The sequence below is a fragment of the Euprymna scolopes genome, chromosome 1, assembly GCF_053919585.1.
Source record: "Euprymna scolopes isolate OS-2025 chromosome 1, ASM5391958v1, whole genome shotgun sequence".
Lineage (NCBI taxonomy): Eukaryota > Metazoa > Mollusca > Cephalopoda > Sepiida > Sepiolidae > Euprymna > Euprymna scolopes.
The window spans coordinates 177,568,771-177,586,859 of record NC_136482.1 but is presented as its reverse complement, the minus strand read 5'-3'; the positions used below and the strand labels follow the sequence as shown (position 1 = coordinate 177,586,859).

Sequence of the window (18,089 nt, the reverse complement as noted above, 5' to 3'; positions counted from 1 at the left end):
TATATATAATTATTATTATTATTATCATCATTATTAATTTTTTTTTACCAAAACTGTTTTACATATTAAAATTGTATAATGTTCATATACCAATAAAATCAAAGTTAATATTGATTGACTCAATTATGCTTCATGATTATCGGTTTTCATAATCGAGCATGCATATAATATTTTTGCAAAACAACAAAATATAAAATACGAACATCATATAGTGCATTTCCTTATGTGTTACAATTGTTTTATAACCATTTGGACAAGTTTAAACATTATATTATTTAAAAATATTCCAAAAATAGCTACTCTTCAGACACCAAAATACATTTATCATATATATATGAATATATTCATGATCCCTATTATATATATATATATATATGTGTGTGGTCTTTCTCTTTGTCTTTCTCCTCTATTATATAGCTTTCTTTGATTTTCTCTTTTTTTAGGATGAACTTGATTAGGCTTAGTTTGGAACAGATGATCTTGAATCATTCATTGCGTTCTGTGCTGACCAGATACTGATAAAAGAATTGAATAAGGAGCAATACTTTTTTTTTTTATCATTTATCAAACGATAACTGATGAGACAGTGTTTTTCTATCTTTTTAATGAATTAGATTATTTTTATTTTAATGTAATCAGTTAATTGTTCAAACATTACTTTCTTTTTTTTATTGCAGGAAGTGACAGTTAATAAAAAGAATGTTTTATTGGGATCAAACGAAAACCAATTAATCTGTGATCACTTGACCAAATTAAATGTTATCAATCCAGCCACAGGTATGTTATTTACTATCAATAGTTTTATTTCTTTATTTTTTTACATTGTAGTACTTTGAATTATCACCACAAATTTATATATATGTTCAGGGATTTCTTTTTCTTTTTACATAGGCATCACCACTTATCAAAGCCAAGAGGCCACTCGAGGATAAGGATTAGTGTACAGTAGAAATTGGACAATATAGTAACCGTTAGTAATGGAGATTCGGTAAATTTGTTAACTTATATGGAACGGCTCATCAAAAACTTGTTTATGTTAGACTTGAAGACAACCATATTGTAGTCAGCTGGAAAGCAGAAAAACGGAAAACAATTCCATAGACGTGCAGTTCTAAGAAAGAAGCTTTGCTCATGGAATCTACGTTTAGGTTTAGGCACAGATGGAGAGTGGGGGAAATTAGTGATAGCGTTTTCTGCTAGACGGGTGTTTCTTGTGAAAGTTTGGCGAGGGGGGGCCATAGATTGGAGCTCAGCCGAGCACTTGCCATGAAAATAACGATAAAGCAAACTCGCAACATCTCTTCTGTGAGAAAGAGGTTGCAGGGAAGAGAAAAGGACATCTCCCACAAGGTTACGAAGTCTATTTTGAACTCTATCAAGGCAGGATAAGTCCTTTCTAGCAGCTCCTGCCCAGATGTGGCAACAGTACTCTATCCTTGGACGTACCTGGCTATTATATAGATAGAGAATTGCATCAGCAGTGAGATATCTACTGGATCGATAGAAGAATCCCACCATTTTTCCAGCAGCCTTGGCAACGGATTTAATGTAGGTGTTCCATTTAAGATCAGGAGTAAAGGTCAAGCCCACAAGCTTGTCAAAACATGAGTCCTCCCTAAGACGAGAGCCATTCATTTCAATTGATGCCAGATGGGGATCAGAGCGTTGATGATGTAAAGATAAAAGCTTGGTTTTAGATGCATTAAAAGTAACCAGCCACTTCTTTCCCCATTGTACCACTTGCTCAAGATCAGAGGAGAGAGAATCAGAGAGAACTTGGTCGTTTACTGTCTTAGATGTGCTACCATAGATAGTAGTGTCATCCGCGTAAATGTCTATGAATGGTGTAAGGATGTGATTTGGAAGATCATTAATATAGATCAGCAAGAGAGTTGGGCCCAGGATGGACCCCTGAGGGACTCCAGCATTAATACTAAGATCTTCTGATTTCTTCCCATCAACCACTACTCTTATGACCCTATCAGAGAGAAATGATTTAATAATTGAGAAGACATTTCCAGCTATACTATAGCTGGAAATCTTGTGAAGTAAACCTTTATACCATACTCTATCAAAGGCCTTTGATATGTCAAGAGCAATTGCCCTAGAAAGCTAGTCTCCATCGAGAGATTCGCTAATCCTATGAGATATAATTGTAAGCACATCTACTGTAGATCTAGCAGAACAGAAACCATATTGTGTGTCACTAAGAAGATTATTTTTGCTGAGATGGTTGATTACTTCTCTATTTAACACAGATTCCAGCAACTTACTCATGACGCACAGGAGACTTATTGGTCTGTACTGTGAGGGAGATGAGCGATCACCTGAATTCTTAAATACGGGGCATACTGATGAGATTTTCCAGGGTGACGGGAAGCAATTCTCCTTAAGACAACGTTTAAACAGTTTTGTAAGGATGGGCGCAAGTTCTGGTTGAAGTTTTTTGAGTAATATAATTGGAATACCGTCAGGGCCGGTTGCTTTACTGGAATCAAGGTTTTTGATTAGCTTGCCAACATCATGTACAGATATTTGTATATCACATAACATGTTTTCTGATACAGGAGGAAATATTGAAGGTTGACAGCCTTGGTTGCAAAGGTTAGAATTAGCTGCAAAATTCTTGGCAAAGAGTTTGGCTTTGTCTGATGCTGACGAGATTACCTCAGGTCCATTTATGAGAGTTGGGATAGAGCACATGCTTCTGTTCAGGATTCTGTTTGCTATTTGCCAAAACTGATGGGAACCAAGCCGCTGCTCAGCTACTTTGGACTTGACGGACTGAGCATACAACTCTCTTGCGTTCTTTATTACTTTTTTAAAGTGGTTGCTGGTAATTCTGAAAGCGGCTTTAGTCTCAGTACATCTATCACATTGGAAGCAATGGATAAAGTGATTTCTTTGCACAATGGCAGCAGCACATTCCGGAGAGAACCACGGCTGGCTGTTAGGTTTTTGCTGGAATATTTTTGAGGGTATGAAACGGTCTATACCTACAATTAACCATTCTGTCAGGTCTGATACTATAGAGGACATATCCTTTTTAAACATGGAACGCAGAGGTAGATCTGATATAAATGTGCGGAAGCTATCCCAGTCAGCCATAGAGTGTCGATATACTGTACGATGGAGAGGTCCATCTTTGGACTTATTATGTTTCATTTTTATCTTAACTGATACAACTGAGTGGTCGGAAGATCCAAGTGGAGGTAAGAACAAGCTTAACTCTCAGTGAGTTAAGCTTGTTCTTACCTGAATATTGTAGTATTTGCAGGTTAAGCAATCACCAGTTAACTAGTAATCTTCAAATTCCTCTGCAAATCTTGCTATTTGTTCGGTAGGAGTTTTAATTACTTTTTTTTTTCGGATCGTGTAAATACATACAGAGAACTAACATGCTTTGTCTACAAGCACAAGATGTTGGTACATGTTTGCATCTGCCTATAAGGCCATTCTTTATTCTACAGACCAAATTTTAGACACTTTTAATGTAACTTTACCTACTAAGTGTTTTACCACATATAATTTATGTGGAAAAAAAAATGAGTAAATTCAAGGCTTGTATCCGAATATTTGTTTCAGCATATTTTCAGTACAACAAAATATATTCCATGATTATTCAGCATAGTTTTTTTTTTTTTTTTTTTTTTTTAAGAATATGCTTTTTATAAAAAAGAATCTTCTGTAACCAAATATATGCTAAGATTATGCTTTTATGAAAGGATATTCTTGTCACAGCCATAATGATGAGACTCCCAATTTCTAAATATGGACTTACTCTAAAGATAACAGTTTAACCCGGAATGATAATATCTGTCAGGACTTTATCTGTGAGTTAAATAGAATTTATCAATTAATGAGTGTTTATTTATAAGATATGTTTACAAAACAAATTAATCTATAAATAATTTATATAGAAAATACAATTTATTAAATATTTGAGGATATTAGGGTCAGAAGCATAAACACTTTTATCAGGATGACTGGATTTGGTATTAAAATTATCCACAAAGGATTGGTATGCTATAAAACAAAACAACCAAATCAAACCAGTTCTATTTTTTTTTTAATTTAACTTCAGTAAGTTTTTTCCTGGAGCTAACACTTGATTCTGTTATGATTTAAATTTATATCCGAGGGCTCTTTTAAGAATAAATGCTGTTCCCTTTATGGCTGCTATTTGTATTTCGTTACAGCTTGGTCTTCCAGGGATTGCTTCTAAGTATTTCTGAAGGTTCTTTTTTATTAAACCAGTTGCTCCTATCACAACCGGTATAATGTTTATTTCTTTCAGAGACCATGTCGTTTTTAGATCATTTTTTAGGTCCTGATATTTTGTTATCTTTTCCCGTTCAGCTCTATTAAGGCCAAACTGTGATCCAGCAAATGAGAAAGCATGAGCATGAGAAAGTAGGCCAGGTTTTCTACAAATCTACTATCGGATCATGTATTGAGTATTGTTGTCATATTTGAGCTGGTTAATATCTGTTCCATTTGAGGGTTCCTGGTAAATTGCAGAAACATATCTCAAATTTGATTGGCTGCTCCCCCCCTCCCATCCTTTCTTCTTCTCTGCAACCTCTCTATCACAGACATGATGTTGCTTGTCTCAGTCTTTTCTATAAATACTATTATGGCCAGTGTTCATCAGAACTGTTTGATCTATTCTCTGCTTCCTTTGTTCCAGCTCGTTTGATTAGTGGTCTCCATCAATTTGCTGTTTCATTATCTCACTAGCAGGCCACCTGGCATTGCCCAGTCATAAAATACACTTAAATATGATATTTTGATTAATGCAGATTTTGTATTATATTATATTATATTGGACCCAATATATAGTAATGATTTAAAAAGTTTAAAAAAAAAAAAAAATAACTCCTGCGCCACCACCGAGAATCGAAACCAAAAAGTTTAGTTTCCGATTTACTTTTTCCTTTGACATTAATGCCTGAGCTATGAAGACATATTAACTGCAAGGCTAAAAATTAGAACATCAACCAATAGCTATTATGTTAGATATGCATAGTCGTAATGCCGTCATTCGACGTTGACCTGAAAAATTCCATTATTTTAATTTTCACACTTTTGCACTGATTTTCCCAAATATAAAGTTTCATACGGATTTGAATACCCTATATATTAAGTTTCATGTTTGTATACCAAAAACTGACAGAGGAGTGTGGACGGTAAAATTTTTTAAACAAATATATATACACATACATAAGTATATATAGAAAGAGGTTTGTGTTTGCTGTAACCTTTTTACGCAAATATTATGCAAGTATAAATCATGTAGAATATCTGCATGAATATAATTACACGTAATAGTTAACTAAAAATGCTCATCTGATAAGAAAACAAAAAAAACTAACAGGAAGTTAATTAAAATGAATGCTTAAAAGAATATGCAAATTAGCTAGATCTTTTGCAGATGGATGCAATTCCACAATCCATATATAAGAAAGTTGTATTTTCTTTGTAAATAAATAGAAAAATGGGTTTTTAATATGAATATCAATACACACAAAAAAAAATTATAGGAGTATAGATTGTAATACAGCTTCCTATCCCAGTAGCTTTTAACCAAAATGTACAAGCTTGTAGAACTTTCTTTCTGCCGACTGTTTTTCTACCTATAGCTTTGGTCTTTTCAAGACTAAGGTCAATAAACATCACTTTGTGAGAATCATTGTTTATTCTTGTTAGTTCTTTGCATCAAGTGGCTTCATGCCTTGTCTGGAACGATTTCCTTAAAAAAGAACTTTTTAAATTTAACTTTTAAATATTTATATTAAAACTTTTGTTTGATTTTATATATCTTTTCTCTTTCAGTTCTAAACTGCCTGGATTCCAGATTCCAACAAAATGTTATCTACACGGTGGGTGGAAATATGTTGGTGGCTGTTAATCCCTTCAAAGAAATGCCGCATATTTATGAAAAAGATGTTTTGTTGTCATATACGACTGAAAAAAGCAATGTGAGTGATTCTTTTTCTTCCATCTTGTTACATTTATATCTATACTAGTGGGGGTATCCGGCATTGCCCAGGTGTTTGGAGGTTGGTGGAGGGGGGGGGGGGATAAATCAAAACAAAATGGAAAAGAAAGAATAAATGAACGTAATAACCCTGTTTAAATATTATAAAACAAAAGCACAAAAAAAAGACAGTGAACATGATGGAAAAAAAAAACAAAAAAAACGAACGTGACGGAAAAAAAAAGAACGTAAAAATGTCATAACCCTGTGTCAATATTAAAACTTGAAAAAAAATAAAAGAAGAATCCTGTTTAAATATTATATATATATATATATATATATATATATATATATATATATATATAAACAATGTTAAAACTTCTTTAAAAAAAATTGTTGCCCGGGTGTTTGAGTGGAGGGGGGGGGGGGCTTTAAAAAAAACAAACAGTTTTCGTAAGTAGTTAGGATCGAACCCGAAGCCTTGAGGCGAAGGCAGAAAAGAAAGTGTGCAAAAAACCTGACACGTTACCCACTTGGTCAACAAAGAGCAACTGAAACACGTTTGAATTTATTTAAGTATTAAAAACAGAATTGACACGTGCCCGCAATAAAAGTCAACTCTGCTACTTCTATTTGACCTCATTAATGAGGTCAAATAGAAGTAGCGGCGTTAACTTTTGCTACAGGCCAGCTTTTGGGTTTGTTTACCCAACTTTGACTGGTTGTTTCCCCAAGATGTTGGGGAGAGGGGAAACCAGCTCCCCATTATCCAGATTGAATAGCAACTGTCTGATATAAGGAGTTTGGCCCCCCATTGATCAAAGCTGATTGTTTCTGGACGTTCCCTGGTGCGATTGCCGGGTTATTTATTTGCTCCCCCACTGAGCAAATTAGGCACAAGGCCGATTTTTAATGTGAGGAGTGAAGGAGAAATGGGGACCAGCTCCCCGGGGAGTAGGGGAGCTGGATAGTGACAATTGGTATGAAGGGTTGCCCCTACATTAACCAAGGTCTTATATGTGAGGTTGCCCCACATATGGTCTTTGCTTGCAGTATCTGCTAGAACAGATACTACACTTTGATCCCGGCCTGAAGGCCAAGAACCGGCACGATTGCCGGGAACACTGCCTTAGGTTTGAATTAGTTTCAGTTTTATACAAAAAAGCTGAACGAACACAAGACGAGTTGAAATAGCAATAATTTTGTAAAAATCGATGTAAATAAATCTAGATGCAACGCACGTTCGCAAATTGTACATATTATGATCTTGGGGCTATATAAACAGTTCTAAACGATAGTAACCCCCTCCCCCCCAGAACCCGCGGCGATAAAGCCTTTTCGAGACATACAAAAAACGCGTGCGCATTTGCCTTTTATATATATAGATTATTATAAAACTTTGTGGACCGTCCATCTATCTTTGCGTACTTGCTTGTCTTCGACGATAAGACAATTCCATTTTTTAAAAAAGGCATATAATGGATGAATTTATATATGTGTGTGGGAGGACGCATGGCTCAGAAGCTAAAGAATGAGGGTTGAGAGTTGTATGCTTTGGTTTCGATTCTAACTGATGGCACCCAAATAACATATTTTTTTAGTTTTGATCTCACTATTATATATTATGTTCAATATAATAAGCAACAGAGAATTGTCTCTATAATAATAAATACATAATCTGCATGAATTAACATATCATATTTAAGTATATCTTACGACTGGGCAACGTCGGATTACCTGTGGTATTGTGGTGACTAATCCTTATTAATCCATCAAAAGGATACCATAATACTTAGTTCGTTGCACCTTATCATAACAAAAGTCCATACAAAATTTCAGACGGTTTGGTCCAGTAGTCTCTGAGAAAAAATAATGTGTACAGACTAAGAATATAATATGGATATATTCCCTTCCTTCATTCTGTGTCATATTATTAATAATACATAATTATTACAATAAGTTATTACGATAGCTACAACTGATGTTACACAAGGTCCTCTCTACCTGTTCCCTGCCTGCCTGCGACAAACATGCCGGTGGACACCTGAAGACATGGGCCACAACAATTAAAGTCGATCTGATGGTACTATTAGGCCCACAAGTAGTTGGTCATCGACGCTGGAATTGTGAATGGTTAGTCATTTCCTGTGACCAGGATCGTCGAAACTGGAATGCGATTGTTAGGGATGTAGTTTGTGCTCAGGAGGAAGCTGGCATCAATCTGATCAGGATGATAGCTGCTACACATACAATCCTTTTAATTATTTCCAGATTAGTTTTACCTTATTGTTGCAGGCTTGTATGCTGGTAATAATCAAGATGAACACACTGATATAGTTCAATAGTAACAAAAAGGTGTACTAACAAATGTTACAGAAGTATATGTCATGATTCTGAGGCCATAATTGCTACAAATCACTGCCCTATAACATATTAAATGTAACTGTATTTATAGTCTCTGGATAAATCTATTATTTCAGTAATAAATATATCAGCTTACACCATAATATTTATAATATTTGAATGTTAAGTGGGTTTTTTTTATTTTTTCCAAAAATTTTCTATTTAATTCACTTTTTGTAATTTTTGTTTTTTTTTAATCTTCCAGGCACTGGAGCCACATATTTATAGCAGTGCAAGAGCTGCTTTTAATGGTATGCTGCGCCATGTCGGTAAGACAAGCCAGATCATTGTGGTCAGCGGTGAAAGTGGAGCTGGAAAGGTAAAATCTACAATTGAAACCATAATCATTGTTTTGTACTGTGAGCAATCATAATAGCTAATAATGGTGTAGTATTGAAGACTATCGAATTAGCTAAACCAAATTCAAATGCAGTTGAATCTGTTGAGTTCATTTATATTGTAATATCATTGGGAAGATATGAGTAAAATAGCAACATATTTGTAATAGATATTTTTTAGATGAATTTTGGAGTTGAATGATAATTTGGATTATTCGAATTACTGTTCTCATCTCCAGTGTTATTTTCACAACGTTTTGGCCAATATAACCTTCGGCCTTCAAGTGTCTTTTGTCAAACTTTGGAATCTTTCTATTTTTCTAATGATATTTGAAAATGAGGCTATGTCAAAGAGAGATCACTCTCATATTTTAGTCCATAATTGCCAGATTGGGTCTTTTTAAGCTAAATTTTGTGAATTTGGCCTTCAAAAATTGAATTTGGTCTTTTTCAAATCATAACATACCGACTAATTAAGGAAGGGCTAAGCAAAGTATTATATAGATTATAACTACACAAAACTATGTTTTATACATACCTGTTAGGTTAAAAAACAACTGTGCACTAAAATTTACAGAAATTCGTCCAGTATTATTATTTTAATAAAATAAAATTTGATCAGTAAACAATTTCTTGCTAATATTATTATGACTTTGTGTTGAATTATGTCCCTTGGCATTGACCTTAATGTCAGCAGAAAATGGCAGACAAGATATTTTGCTGCTGAAATGTGTTTTTTCTTTTAAAAGATACTTGATGAATTTGTGTAATTGTTCCTGTACTGTCTTTTGTTTTTAAACCTAGCACATAAGTAAATTTTTTGTGCCATTTTGTTTATTCTTGTTTTACAAGCAGTTTTTAATATTGGGGTAACACTGCATAAGCACCAAGAAATTTTAACAAATTTAGCATGAAACCTTGAATGTTTATTTTCATTTTCTTTCCTCTTTCAGACAGTCTCAGCCAAACATCTTCTCAAATATTTAACAGTTGTATCCAATCTTCAAACTTCTTTGTAAGTTGAAAATCTTTCAGTATTTTTCTTTTCAATTCTGCAGAAAACTATCATCATCATAATCATTATCATCAGTTTGCAGGCTAGTAAATTGACTTCCAACCTCATCATCATAACATTTCATTCCATCTCGAGAATAATCATTGAGCAGTATCCGAGGCATCCCTCAGGTCTGCATCAGAGCATGCCTCGCTTACGAGGACAGTTTATGAGAATGTGTGCAATAGTCTGCACATCGGCACCACAGGGACACCAAGTGTCCTGTACATAGCCCCACTTGTGTAGGTTAATCCGTGTTTAGGTAAACTTTGCTCGATCCCAGTTGAGTGTTGCTCCTTCTTTCCGAGGGAGCGCAGTCTGCTGGGAGGTCTTCTTTGCTGGAAGGACTTCATTGTTGTTGTCTTTGACTGATTTATTTCACCAAGGACGCTGGTGTGTTCGTCCAAGGCCTGTGATTAGGGGCAAAGCTCTTATAGAATGGTAGTCACTGCAGCATCTCTTGATGTTCAAATAAGGGATGGTGATTGTCGTTGCTCTGCCTCATTATTGCCTCTTGACGGATTTGTGACAAAGTGATTCCGGACATCCTTTGGAGAGATGGCAGGTTGTCCCGCATGCCTTGTCAAGCTCGTCATCGACCTTTGCAGTAGGAACCCATGCCACTGTGCAGTATTCTTGAGTCGAGTAGCACAGCACTAAAATGACAGGCATAGCATCTGTGCTTCAACTCCCCATGAGTTGTCTGTTTCTGGCCAAGTCCATATTTACCCCTCTTTCTTTCAAATCTATCCTTATCATTTCCTCCCGTGTTTTCCTTGGCCTTCTAACTAAACTGTTTTACATCGACCCAGATTCTTTCATGTGACCAAACCAACAAAGTCTCCTGTTTTGCACATATCTCTCTATACTGTCCAGATTTCATCTTCTTCTGTAGTCATCAGATCTAAGTCTGTTTAAGACTCATATTGCACAACCCCCGTATCATTCTCATTATTATTTCTCTCCAAATGACACATATCCTTAATCCTGACTGGCCAGTTTTCACTTCCATAGATCATCACACTGCTTGCACATACCTGATAGATGTTTCTCTTGACCAACAGTGATAACGCTCTGCTGGTTAGTAATAACAGTTCCCTGAACTTACTTCATCCACTCCTAACTCTTGCTATCACACCAGCTCCACCCTGTGTGCCTATGGTATAATTAAGATAACAAAATTTCTGAATAACTTCAATAAAAAATTAATTTTTATTTTTTGCTGAAGAAAATTATTTATGAAGAAAAAAATGAAATGCATTAAAATTATTTCTTTATGTACATTTTATTTTTCCTTTTCTAGGGAGAATTCTTTAACGAGTAACAACATTGAGAAGAAAATATTGAAATCTAATCCAATTTTGGAAGCTTTTGGTAAGTTATTTTGACTACCTGACAGTATCCTGTATCTCTACAAAGCCACCATTTGCCCATGCATGGAGTATTGTTGCCACGTCTCGGCTGGTGCATCTCTTTTGAAGATAGGGTCAAAAAAAATAAGTCTCCAATTTAATAGGTTTCACACTATCAACCAAACTCCAACCCCTGCCCCATCACCACAATGTTGCAACCTGTGCTTATTTTACAAGCACTTTAATGAATTGTACTCTGACAAACCCGTAGCACTTGTTCCCCCCCCCCAGCCAACGTAAATATCCTCTGAATAACCTAACAAGCAGCCAAATCTAACCCCTTCACTGAAGAGGTTCACACATGCCAGAAAGTTTCCTACTTTAATAGTTTTTTTTCTCTCAAATTGCTAAACTGTGTAATTCCCTTCCTTGTTCCTTGCTTCACTGACTGTATAAACACACAGGAATTTAAATGTAATATGAATAGGCATCTCACTGCTCAACTCCCTACATAATGTCCGTGTAGGCATGATTCTAAATAGTAGACCCTTACATTTAAGTGGCACAAAAAAAGACTACTATAAGAAATGTATGGATGACCACTAACTACATTTAGACCCAGAAATGTGAAACTTCACCGCAAGTGATGAAGGGGGAGGGAGGTGGCACCTCCGTATTACATTTACGCATTATTATCTTTTTTTATGAATTGTTTCTTTTGCTTCAGTGGATATCTACGTTTGTCTTGTCGTCTTTCTCTTCTTTGTTTGTCATTGAATCTCCCGTTATTTGTGGACGTTCTTTTTTTTTTTTTTTAATGTATTAATTCAACACCTCGCCATTATTTAAAGCAATTTATTTCATTTGATTTAAAAAGGTTTTAATTTTCTGAAAGATTATTTATAACTTGCATGACTAAATGACGTATATAAATTAATTCCTATAAATTATTTTGAGTTAAAAAGCAAACATACACGCAAGCCAAATTATTTTGTGTTCTTTTTTCCTTACAACAAAGACGTTTACTTTTCACATAAGCAGCAGTCCTTTTCTTTTTTCTATAACCCAACAATAAAATAACACAATAGTGGGATCCTTCTACTGCTCCAGTAGATATTTCACTACTGATGCAATTCTCTACCTGTATAAGAGCCAAGTACATCTGGGCATTCACTTTAGCTCTACCTAAGTTCTGATTTGACTGTCTTACATTAACCTAACAATCAGAAACTTATTTGTACTCGGAAATTTTTTTATTCACTAAAACCTAATAAACTCTCCTGTCCATTGTCTGATGTCACCAAAAAAAAAATCTTAACACAAATTGCATCATCAAAATTCTTAAACCAATTACAATAATTATTTAACAAAATGATTTCGCTTTTTATTTTCGTTAATAGCCAGTGTGAACACTAGCAAAGCATAATTTTTGGGGGTCATTTTGGATGGAGAGTATACACTATCAATGAAACAAACTTGTGGTAATAGATGTTGATTTTCTGGGTGTGTCATCTATCTAACCCTGACCATACTTTTTGTCTACCTTTACGACACATGTTAGTAATTACTTCTATTATTTCATATTGACAGTGCTGTGTCATTTTTTTTTTGTTTTTATTATTTTTAGGAAATGCCACAACAACCAGAAATGAAAACAGTTCCAGATTTGGCAAGTTCATTGAATTGCATTTTTATAGGTAAGTAATTAATAAGTATAGGAGCATGAATTTAGTGTAAGTACTTTTTTTTTTTTTTTTTTTTTTTTTTAGGGACGTCACCACTTATCAAAGCCTGGCAGCCACTCGAGGATAAGGGTTAAATGTTAGGTTGATGTAAGACAGCCAGATATCAGAACTTAGGTAGAGCTAGATTCTCTAAGAAGATGGTTTAATAGGAATTTATTCAAATTAGATTTGAAGACAACCATGTTCTAGTCAGCAGCAGGGAAGCAAACCTGTGGTATTGCATTCCACAGACGGACAGTTCTAAGAAAGTAACTCTTCTCATGGAATTTATGTTTTGTTTTTGGCACAGGTAATGAATGTGGGAAATTGTTGGCAGTAGTTGCAGTTAGACATGTATTTGTTTCAAACGTTTTATGGGGAAGGACCATAGATTGAAGCTCAGTCTAGCACCTACCATAAAAGTTATGATAGCACAGAGACAGACTCGCAAAGTCTCTTCTATGAGAAAGAGGAAGTACAGAGGGGAAAAGAGCATCGCCCACTAGATTTCAAAGACGGTTTTGATTATTCAGACTGCTGTTCTCATTGCGAGTGTTATTCTCACAATATAATTAGCCTCGGACGTTTTTCAGGTGCATCTTGGCTAAAAAATAAACAGTAATAATAACAATAATATGTATTTATTATTGAAGAACAGATAAAAACAGAGGCTGAAGAGAATCCAATATTTTTTTTTACCATAAGCTGGTCACCTTATATCGAATTTGAAACAGATGGTATCAATGTTTTTCTGACTTTGTAAAATTTTAAAATAAATATTATGCTCTTATTTTTTATTTATTTATTTTTTTATTATTGAGAACTTTGCTGGGGTTCTTTCTTACAAACACCACACAATTATGTATGTATATATATATATATATATATATATATATATATATATATATATATATATATATATATATATATATAGTTTCTTTCAATGCATTAATCTGCAAAATTTATTGTATATTTTGCATTGCATTTTTTGAAACTCTGTGGAATAAGGTTTTTCAAGTTTTTTTTATATTCCTTGTCAGATAATGAAAAATTTTGTATACCTTCTTTACAGGTTTATAATGTTTTTTGAAAACTTGAATAAATTTTCAATAATAAGATTTTTCTATTTTATATATATTTATATATATATATGTATATATATATCTATCTACAATTATATGAATGCAACTTTGTGTGTGTGTGAATTCGTTTCTTATAGACTCTGAAACAGTTGAACAGATTTTCTTTAAAATTTACAGAACTTAAGTGTATAAGTCTGGGAGTGATCTTAGTTAAGTTTTGTCTCAGAATACCCCTGATAATTACCGAAAATTGATAATGGAAACCGTTATTTTAATTTATCTATCATCGGTAAAGCTATTTTTTCCATGTCATCGCTTAGCAATAATGATAGAACAACGGGCAGTGAAAATTCTACGGTGTGTAAGTTTTTTTTTGTTTTTTTTTTTGCATGACGTTGTCTGTAGGTTCAAATCCAGCACGTAAATTTCCTAATGTTTTTTTTCGTTAATTGAGAGAATTTATATAAAATAATTTTATAAAAGAAACAGTAGGTTTTCTAGAATGCAATGTAGTATAACATATATTTTAAACTAAGTTACTGCATGGAAGCACGTGAAGCTTCCTCCTGGGCGATTTCATGGATTTTGATGGCAATACAAATATAGAAGTGTGAAATATTCTTTAATCATCATTCAATCCCGGGGGTCATTGGGTCTCCCTGCTAGTATATATATATATATATATATATATATATTGAATATTAGTATGGTTACATCCCAAGATCCAAATATTTATTTTAAATGCAAAACAGCTCTTCCAGCATGTTAAAACTTCAGTACATGATTTGTTTTGTGATGCAGAAACAAACAGTTATTATTATATAAATACCATCTCTTTTCATGCATACACTCTTCAGAAAAATTAGAAATTCTTTGCTTAGATAAAAAAAAAAATGCATGACAATATAATGTTGCAAAAAGAAAAAGGTTCATAGAAGATGGCTGCCAGAACAAATACTTGATGTTGAGTGTTCTATGAATTCTAATTGTTTCCAAGTAAAGCAAACTTGTTAACCATGGAACAGCCATTGTTTTAAGGAGAAATCAATTACAATTCCTGGAAAGGAAAAAAGCACTGCTGGGTTTTTCGATGTTGAATGAAGCATGTATAATGATTGTTTAGAATGCACCAATGGTTACAGTATAAAATATTGAATAGCTTCTGTATCAAACTAGGCTGATCCAAATGTTGGGTGTTTTGTGCAGATTCAAAATATGACAGTTGTAGAATAGAACAGCTAATTACTGACGAGTAATTATCACATGATATGCAAGAAATGCAGAAACCGTGAGAGAGTTTGAGGACAAAAGGAACTGGTGCAGCAGAAGATAGAAAAAAGATACAAGAGATGACTAAAAGATTTTGCCTCATCCTCAGAATTGGGGGAGGGGGGGGGTGAGATACATATTTTTTTGTTGTTAATCTTTGTTTTCCTTTTACATAAAGAAGGCACGAGTATATAAAGTTAAAATAAAAAACAAACGGCAAATGTTTGCATGTCCAGCTAAAGGTCAAAAAGTACAAATACCCACAAAGTTTGTATTTTCTTGATCAGCATTGCTCTCTACTCAATTTACACCATTAACGATTACTACACTACCACTTTACATTCATTAACCCTTATCCTTGAGTGGCCATTGGGCCTTGATAAGTAGTGACAATTTAGTTTTAAAAAAAAAAGGAAAAGGAAAAAAATATTAATTTTTTGGAGGTTGGAAGTCAACTGGACCAGGTTTTATCGGGGGTGGGTGAGGGCGGGTCAACTAATTGCAATGTTATCAATTATACTAGCAGGCCACTTTGCATTGCCCGATCATAAAATATGCTTAAATATGATATTTTAATTTATGCAGATTTCATATTATTATAAAACCAATACTCTATAGATTATTATATTATACATTCTTATACATTTGAATGCAAGTCTGAATTTGGACTTGTGGGCAAATATATATACTAGCATCCCACCTAGCATTGTCTAGTTGTAAAATACACTTAAATACGATATTTTAATATATGCAGATGTTGTATTTATTATAGAGCCAATTCTCTATTGATTATTATATTGTACCCAATATATAGTAGTGATTTCAAAAGTAAAAAAGCATATGACTATGGTGCCATCAGCTAGAATCAAAGCCAAAGCATATAGCTCTGCAGCCTTACCCATTGCCATATGACCTAAATCCAGACATATACAAAAATTGCAAAAAATAACATTGTTTAACCTACAACTGCTGTATATTTGTGCACACGCAGAAGTAACAAGTTTAATCAACTTCTGCCATGGTCAATGTTTTTTTTTTTTTAATTTTGACCTGTTCGTAACTATTTTTACTGACTAGAAACTAAATTGAATTTTTATTATTTATTTGAAGACTGTTATCCTCATCTTCATAGTTGTTGTTTCATGACGTTTCAGCCAACTATTCCTCTGGCCTTTGTCAAGTGGTTAACCGCGATGGAATAGGAATGCTGAATCTCTTAACTGTATCCTCAGTAATTACTGCCTTCCATACCGGCGCAGTGAATAGAGACGTTAAATCTCTACAGTTCCAGGTGGACACTGTCTGAAGATAGCGGTTTCAGTCCTACCCAAAGCCGGCCAGAGGATTAGTTGGCCAAAACCTGGCAAAACGACAACAACTATGGAAGGCAGTAATTACTGAGGATACAGTTAAGAGATTCAGCATTTCTATCCCATTGCGGTTAAGCACCTGACGAAGGCCAGAGGACTTATATTATTATTATTTTCAATAGAGAGGAATGGGCTACACAGAGGTAAAAGACAGGTGGCAGAGACGAATATGAAAAAACAAAGACGGGGGAAAGAGAGATAGAGAGATAAAAAATTTAATATAAATATATTACATATACTTTTTAACATCTTTCATTTTATTTTTTAATGACCCTGGGCAACACCAGGTTGCCCTGCTAGTGACACGTAAATGAACAAAAAGAAATCCAGATAAAAACCAAAGTTCCAGAGATGTATGCAATTTGTAAGTTAGGGAAATAAAATGAACGTCAGTAAATATTTTATGGGTCTTAAGCTCCATAAACTTTTATTATTTTTGTTATGTAGAATTTATTTTCATACAGTTTTTCACCATGACAGGCTGCTTTTATGGTTTTTGACATTTCATCTATTATATTTATTAAAACTAGCGGGACCTAGGAAAATTCCACAGGGGACTCATTCATATGTAATATATTGATGTTGGCATTCTGTAGATGTTCGTGTAAATGGAGATGCTCTGATATTGTAGCTCTTTTGTTAAAACTACAAAAGTATTTATCTAAGCTAGCATGAACGCCTGGCAAAGCCTGGTCGTAAAGTACGCTTAAATATGATATTTTAATTCTTGCAGATTTCGTATATATTATTATTATAGAGTTAATGTTCTATTGATTTTTTATATATTATAAAGTTGCGATTTAAGAAATAAAAAAAATATATATCCATATGACTTGGGTGCATTAGCTTGAATCAAAACCGAAATAAAAACTTATGAAAAAAATATATGTATATATATATATATAACTTGAGTTCCTTCAGCCATAATCAAAACCAAAACTTATGAAGAATTCTTGATAAAATTACTTATAAAAAAAATAGATTACTAGAGTGCCATCAGTTATAATCGAAACTGAAACCAAAACTTATGAAGAATTCTTGGTAAAATTATTTCTGATAAGAAATGGAAGTACATAATAATTAAACGACCTGGATGTAAGCGTGGCACAGAAAATAACACGTATGCTATCGTATTAATAGATAGATGATCAAGATTATTAGAAACATGCCTAGAGATGGGTATTTCAGCTAGTTTGTGTTATTTGTATACTGTTTTCTTTTACTATTGATTTTGTCAACCTTTTCATTCATATGAAAAGAAAAAGGATGAATCATTTTTAAGGACAGAAATCCGTAATCCATTTTACAGGATTCTTTTAATGATTTTTGACATCTCGTTCAGTATATTTATTAAAGCGATCAAGAGTATTAGGAGCCCGCCCAGATATGAGTATTTCAGCTAGTTTGTATTATTTGTATACTTTTCATTTAAAATTTTTTTTGTTTTGTTTTGACTAATATAACCTCAGACCTTCTCCAGTTGTCTTGTTGAACTCTGAAATCTATATACAATTGCA

General features: G+C 33.8%; 1 protein-coding gene across 2 annotated transcripts in view; it reads left to right on the top strand.

The window, feature by feature from the left end:
* The window catches only part of LOC145277788 (unconventional myosin-XIX-like), a 176,825-nt gene that overhangs the window by 17,300 nt on the left and 141,436 nt on the right, over nucleotides 1–18,089 (top strand). For both annotated transcript variants that reach the window (XM_080129594.1, XM_080129583.1), the window contains exons 4-9: nucleotides 678–777; nucleotides 5,836–5,981; nucleotides 8,589–8,702; nucleotides 9,675–9,736; nucleotides 11,079–11,149; nucleotides 12,755–12,824. In XM_080129594.1, the coding sequence (XP_079985720.1) occupies nucleotides 678–777; nucleotides 5,836–5,981; nucleotides 8,589–8,702; nucleotides 9,675–9,736; nucleotides 11,079–11,149; nucleotides 12,755–12,824 (563 nt within the window). The remainder of the gene's footprint in view (nucleotides 1–677; nucleotides 778–5,835; nucleotides 5,982–8,588; nucleotides 8,703–9,674; nucleotides 9,737–11,078; nucleotides 11,150–12,754; nucleotides 12,825–18,089) is intronic.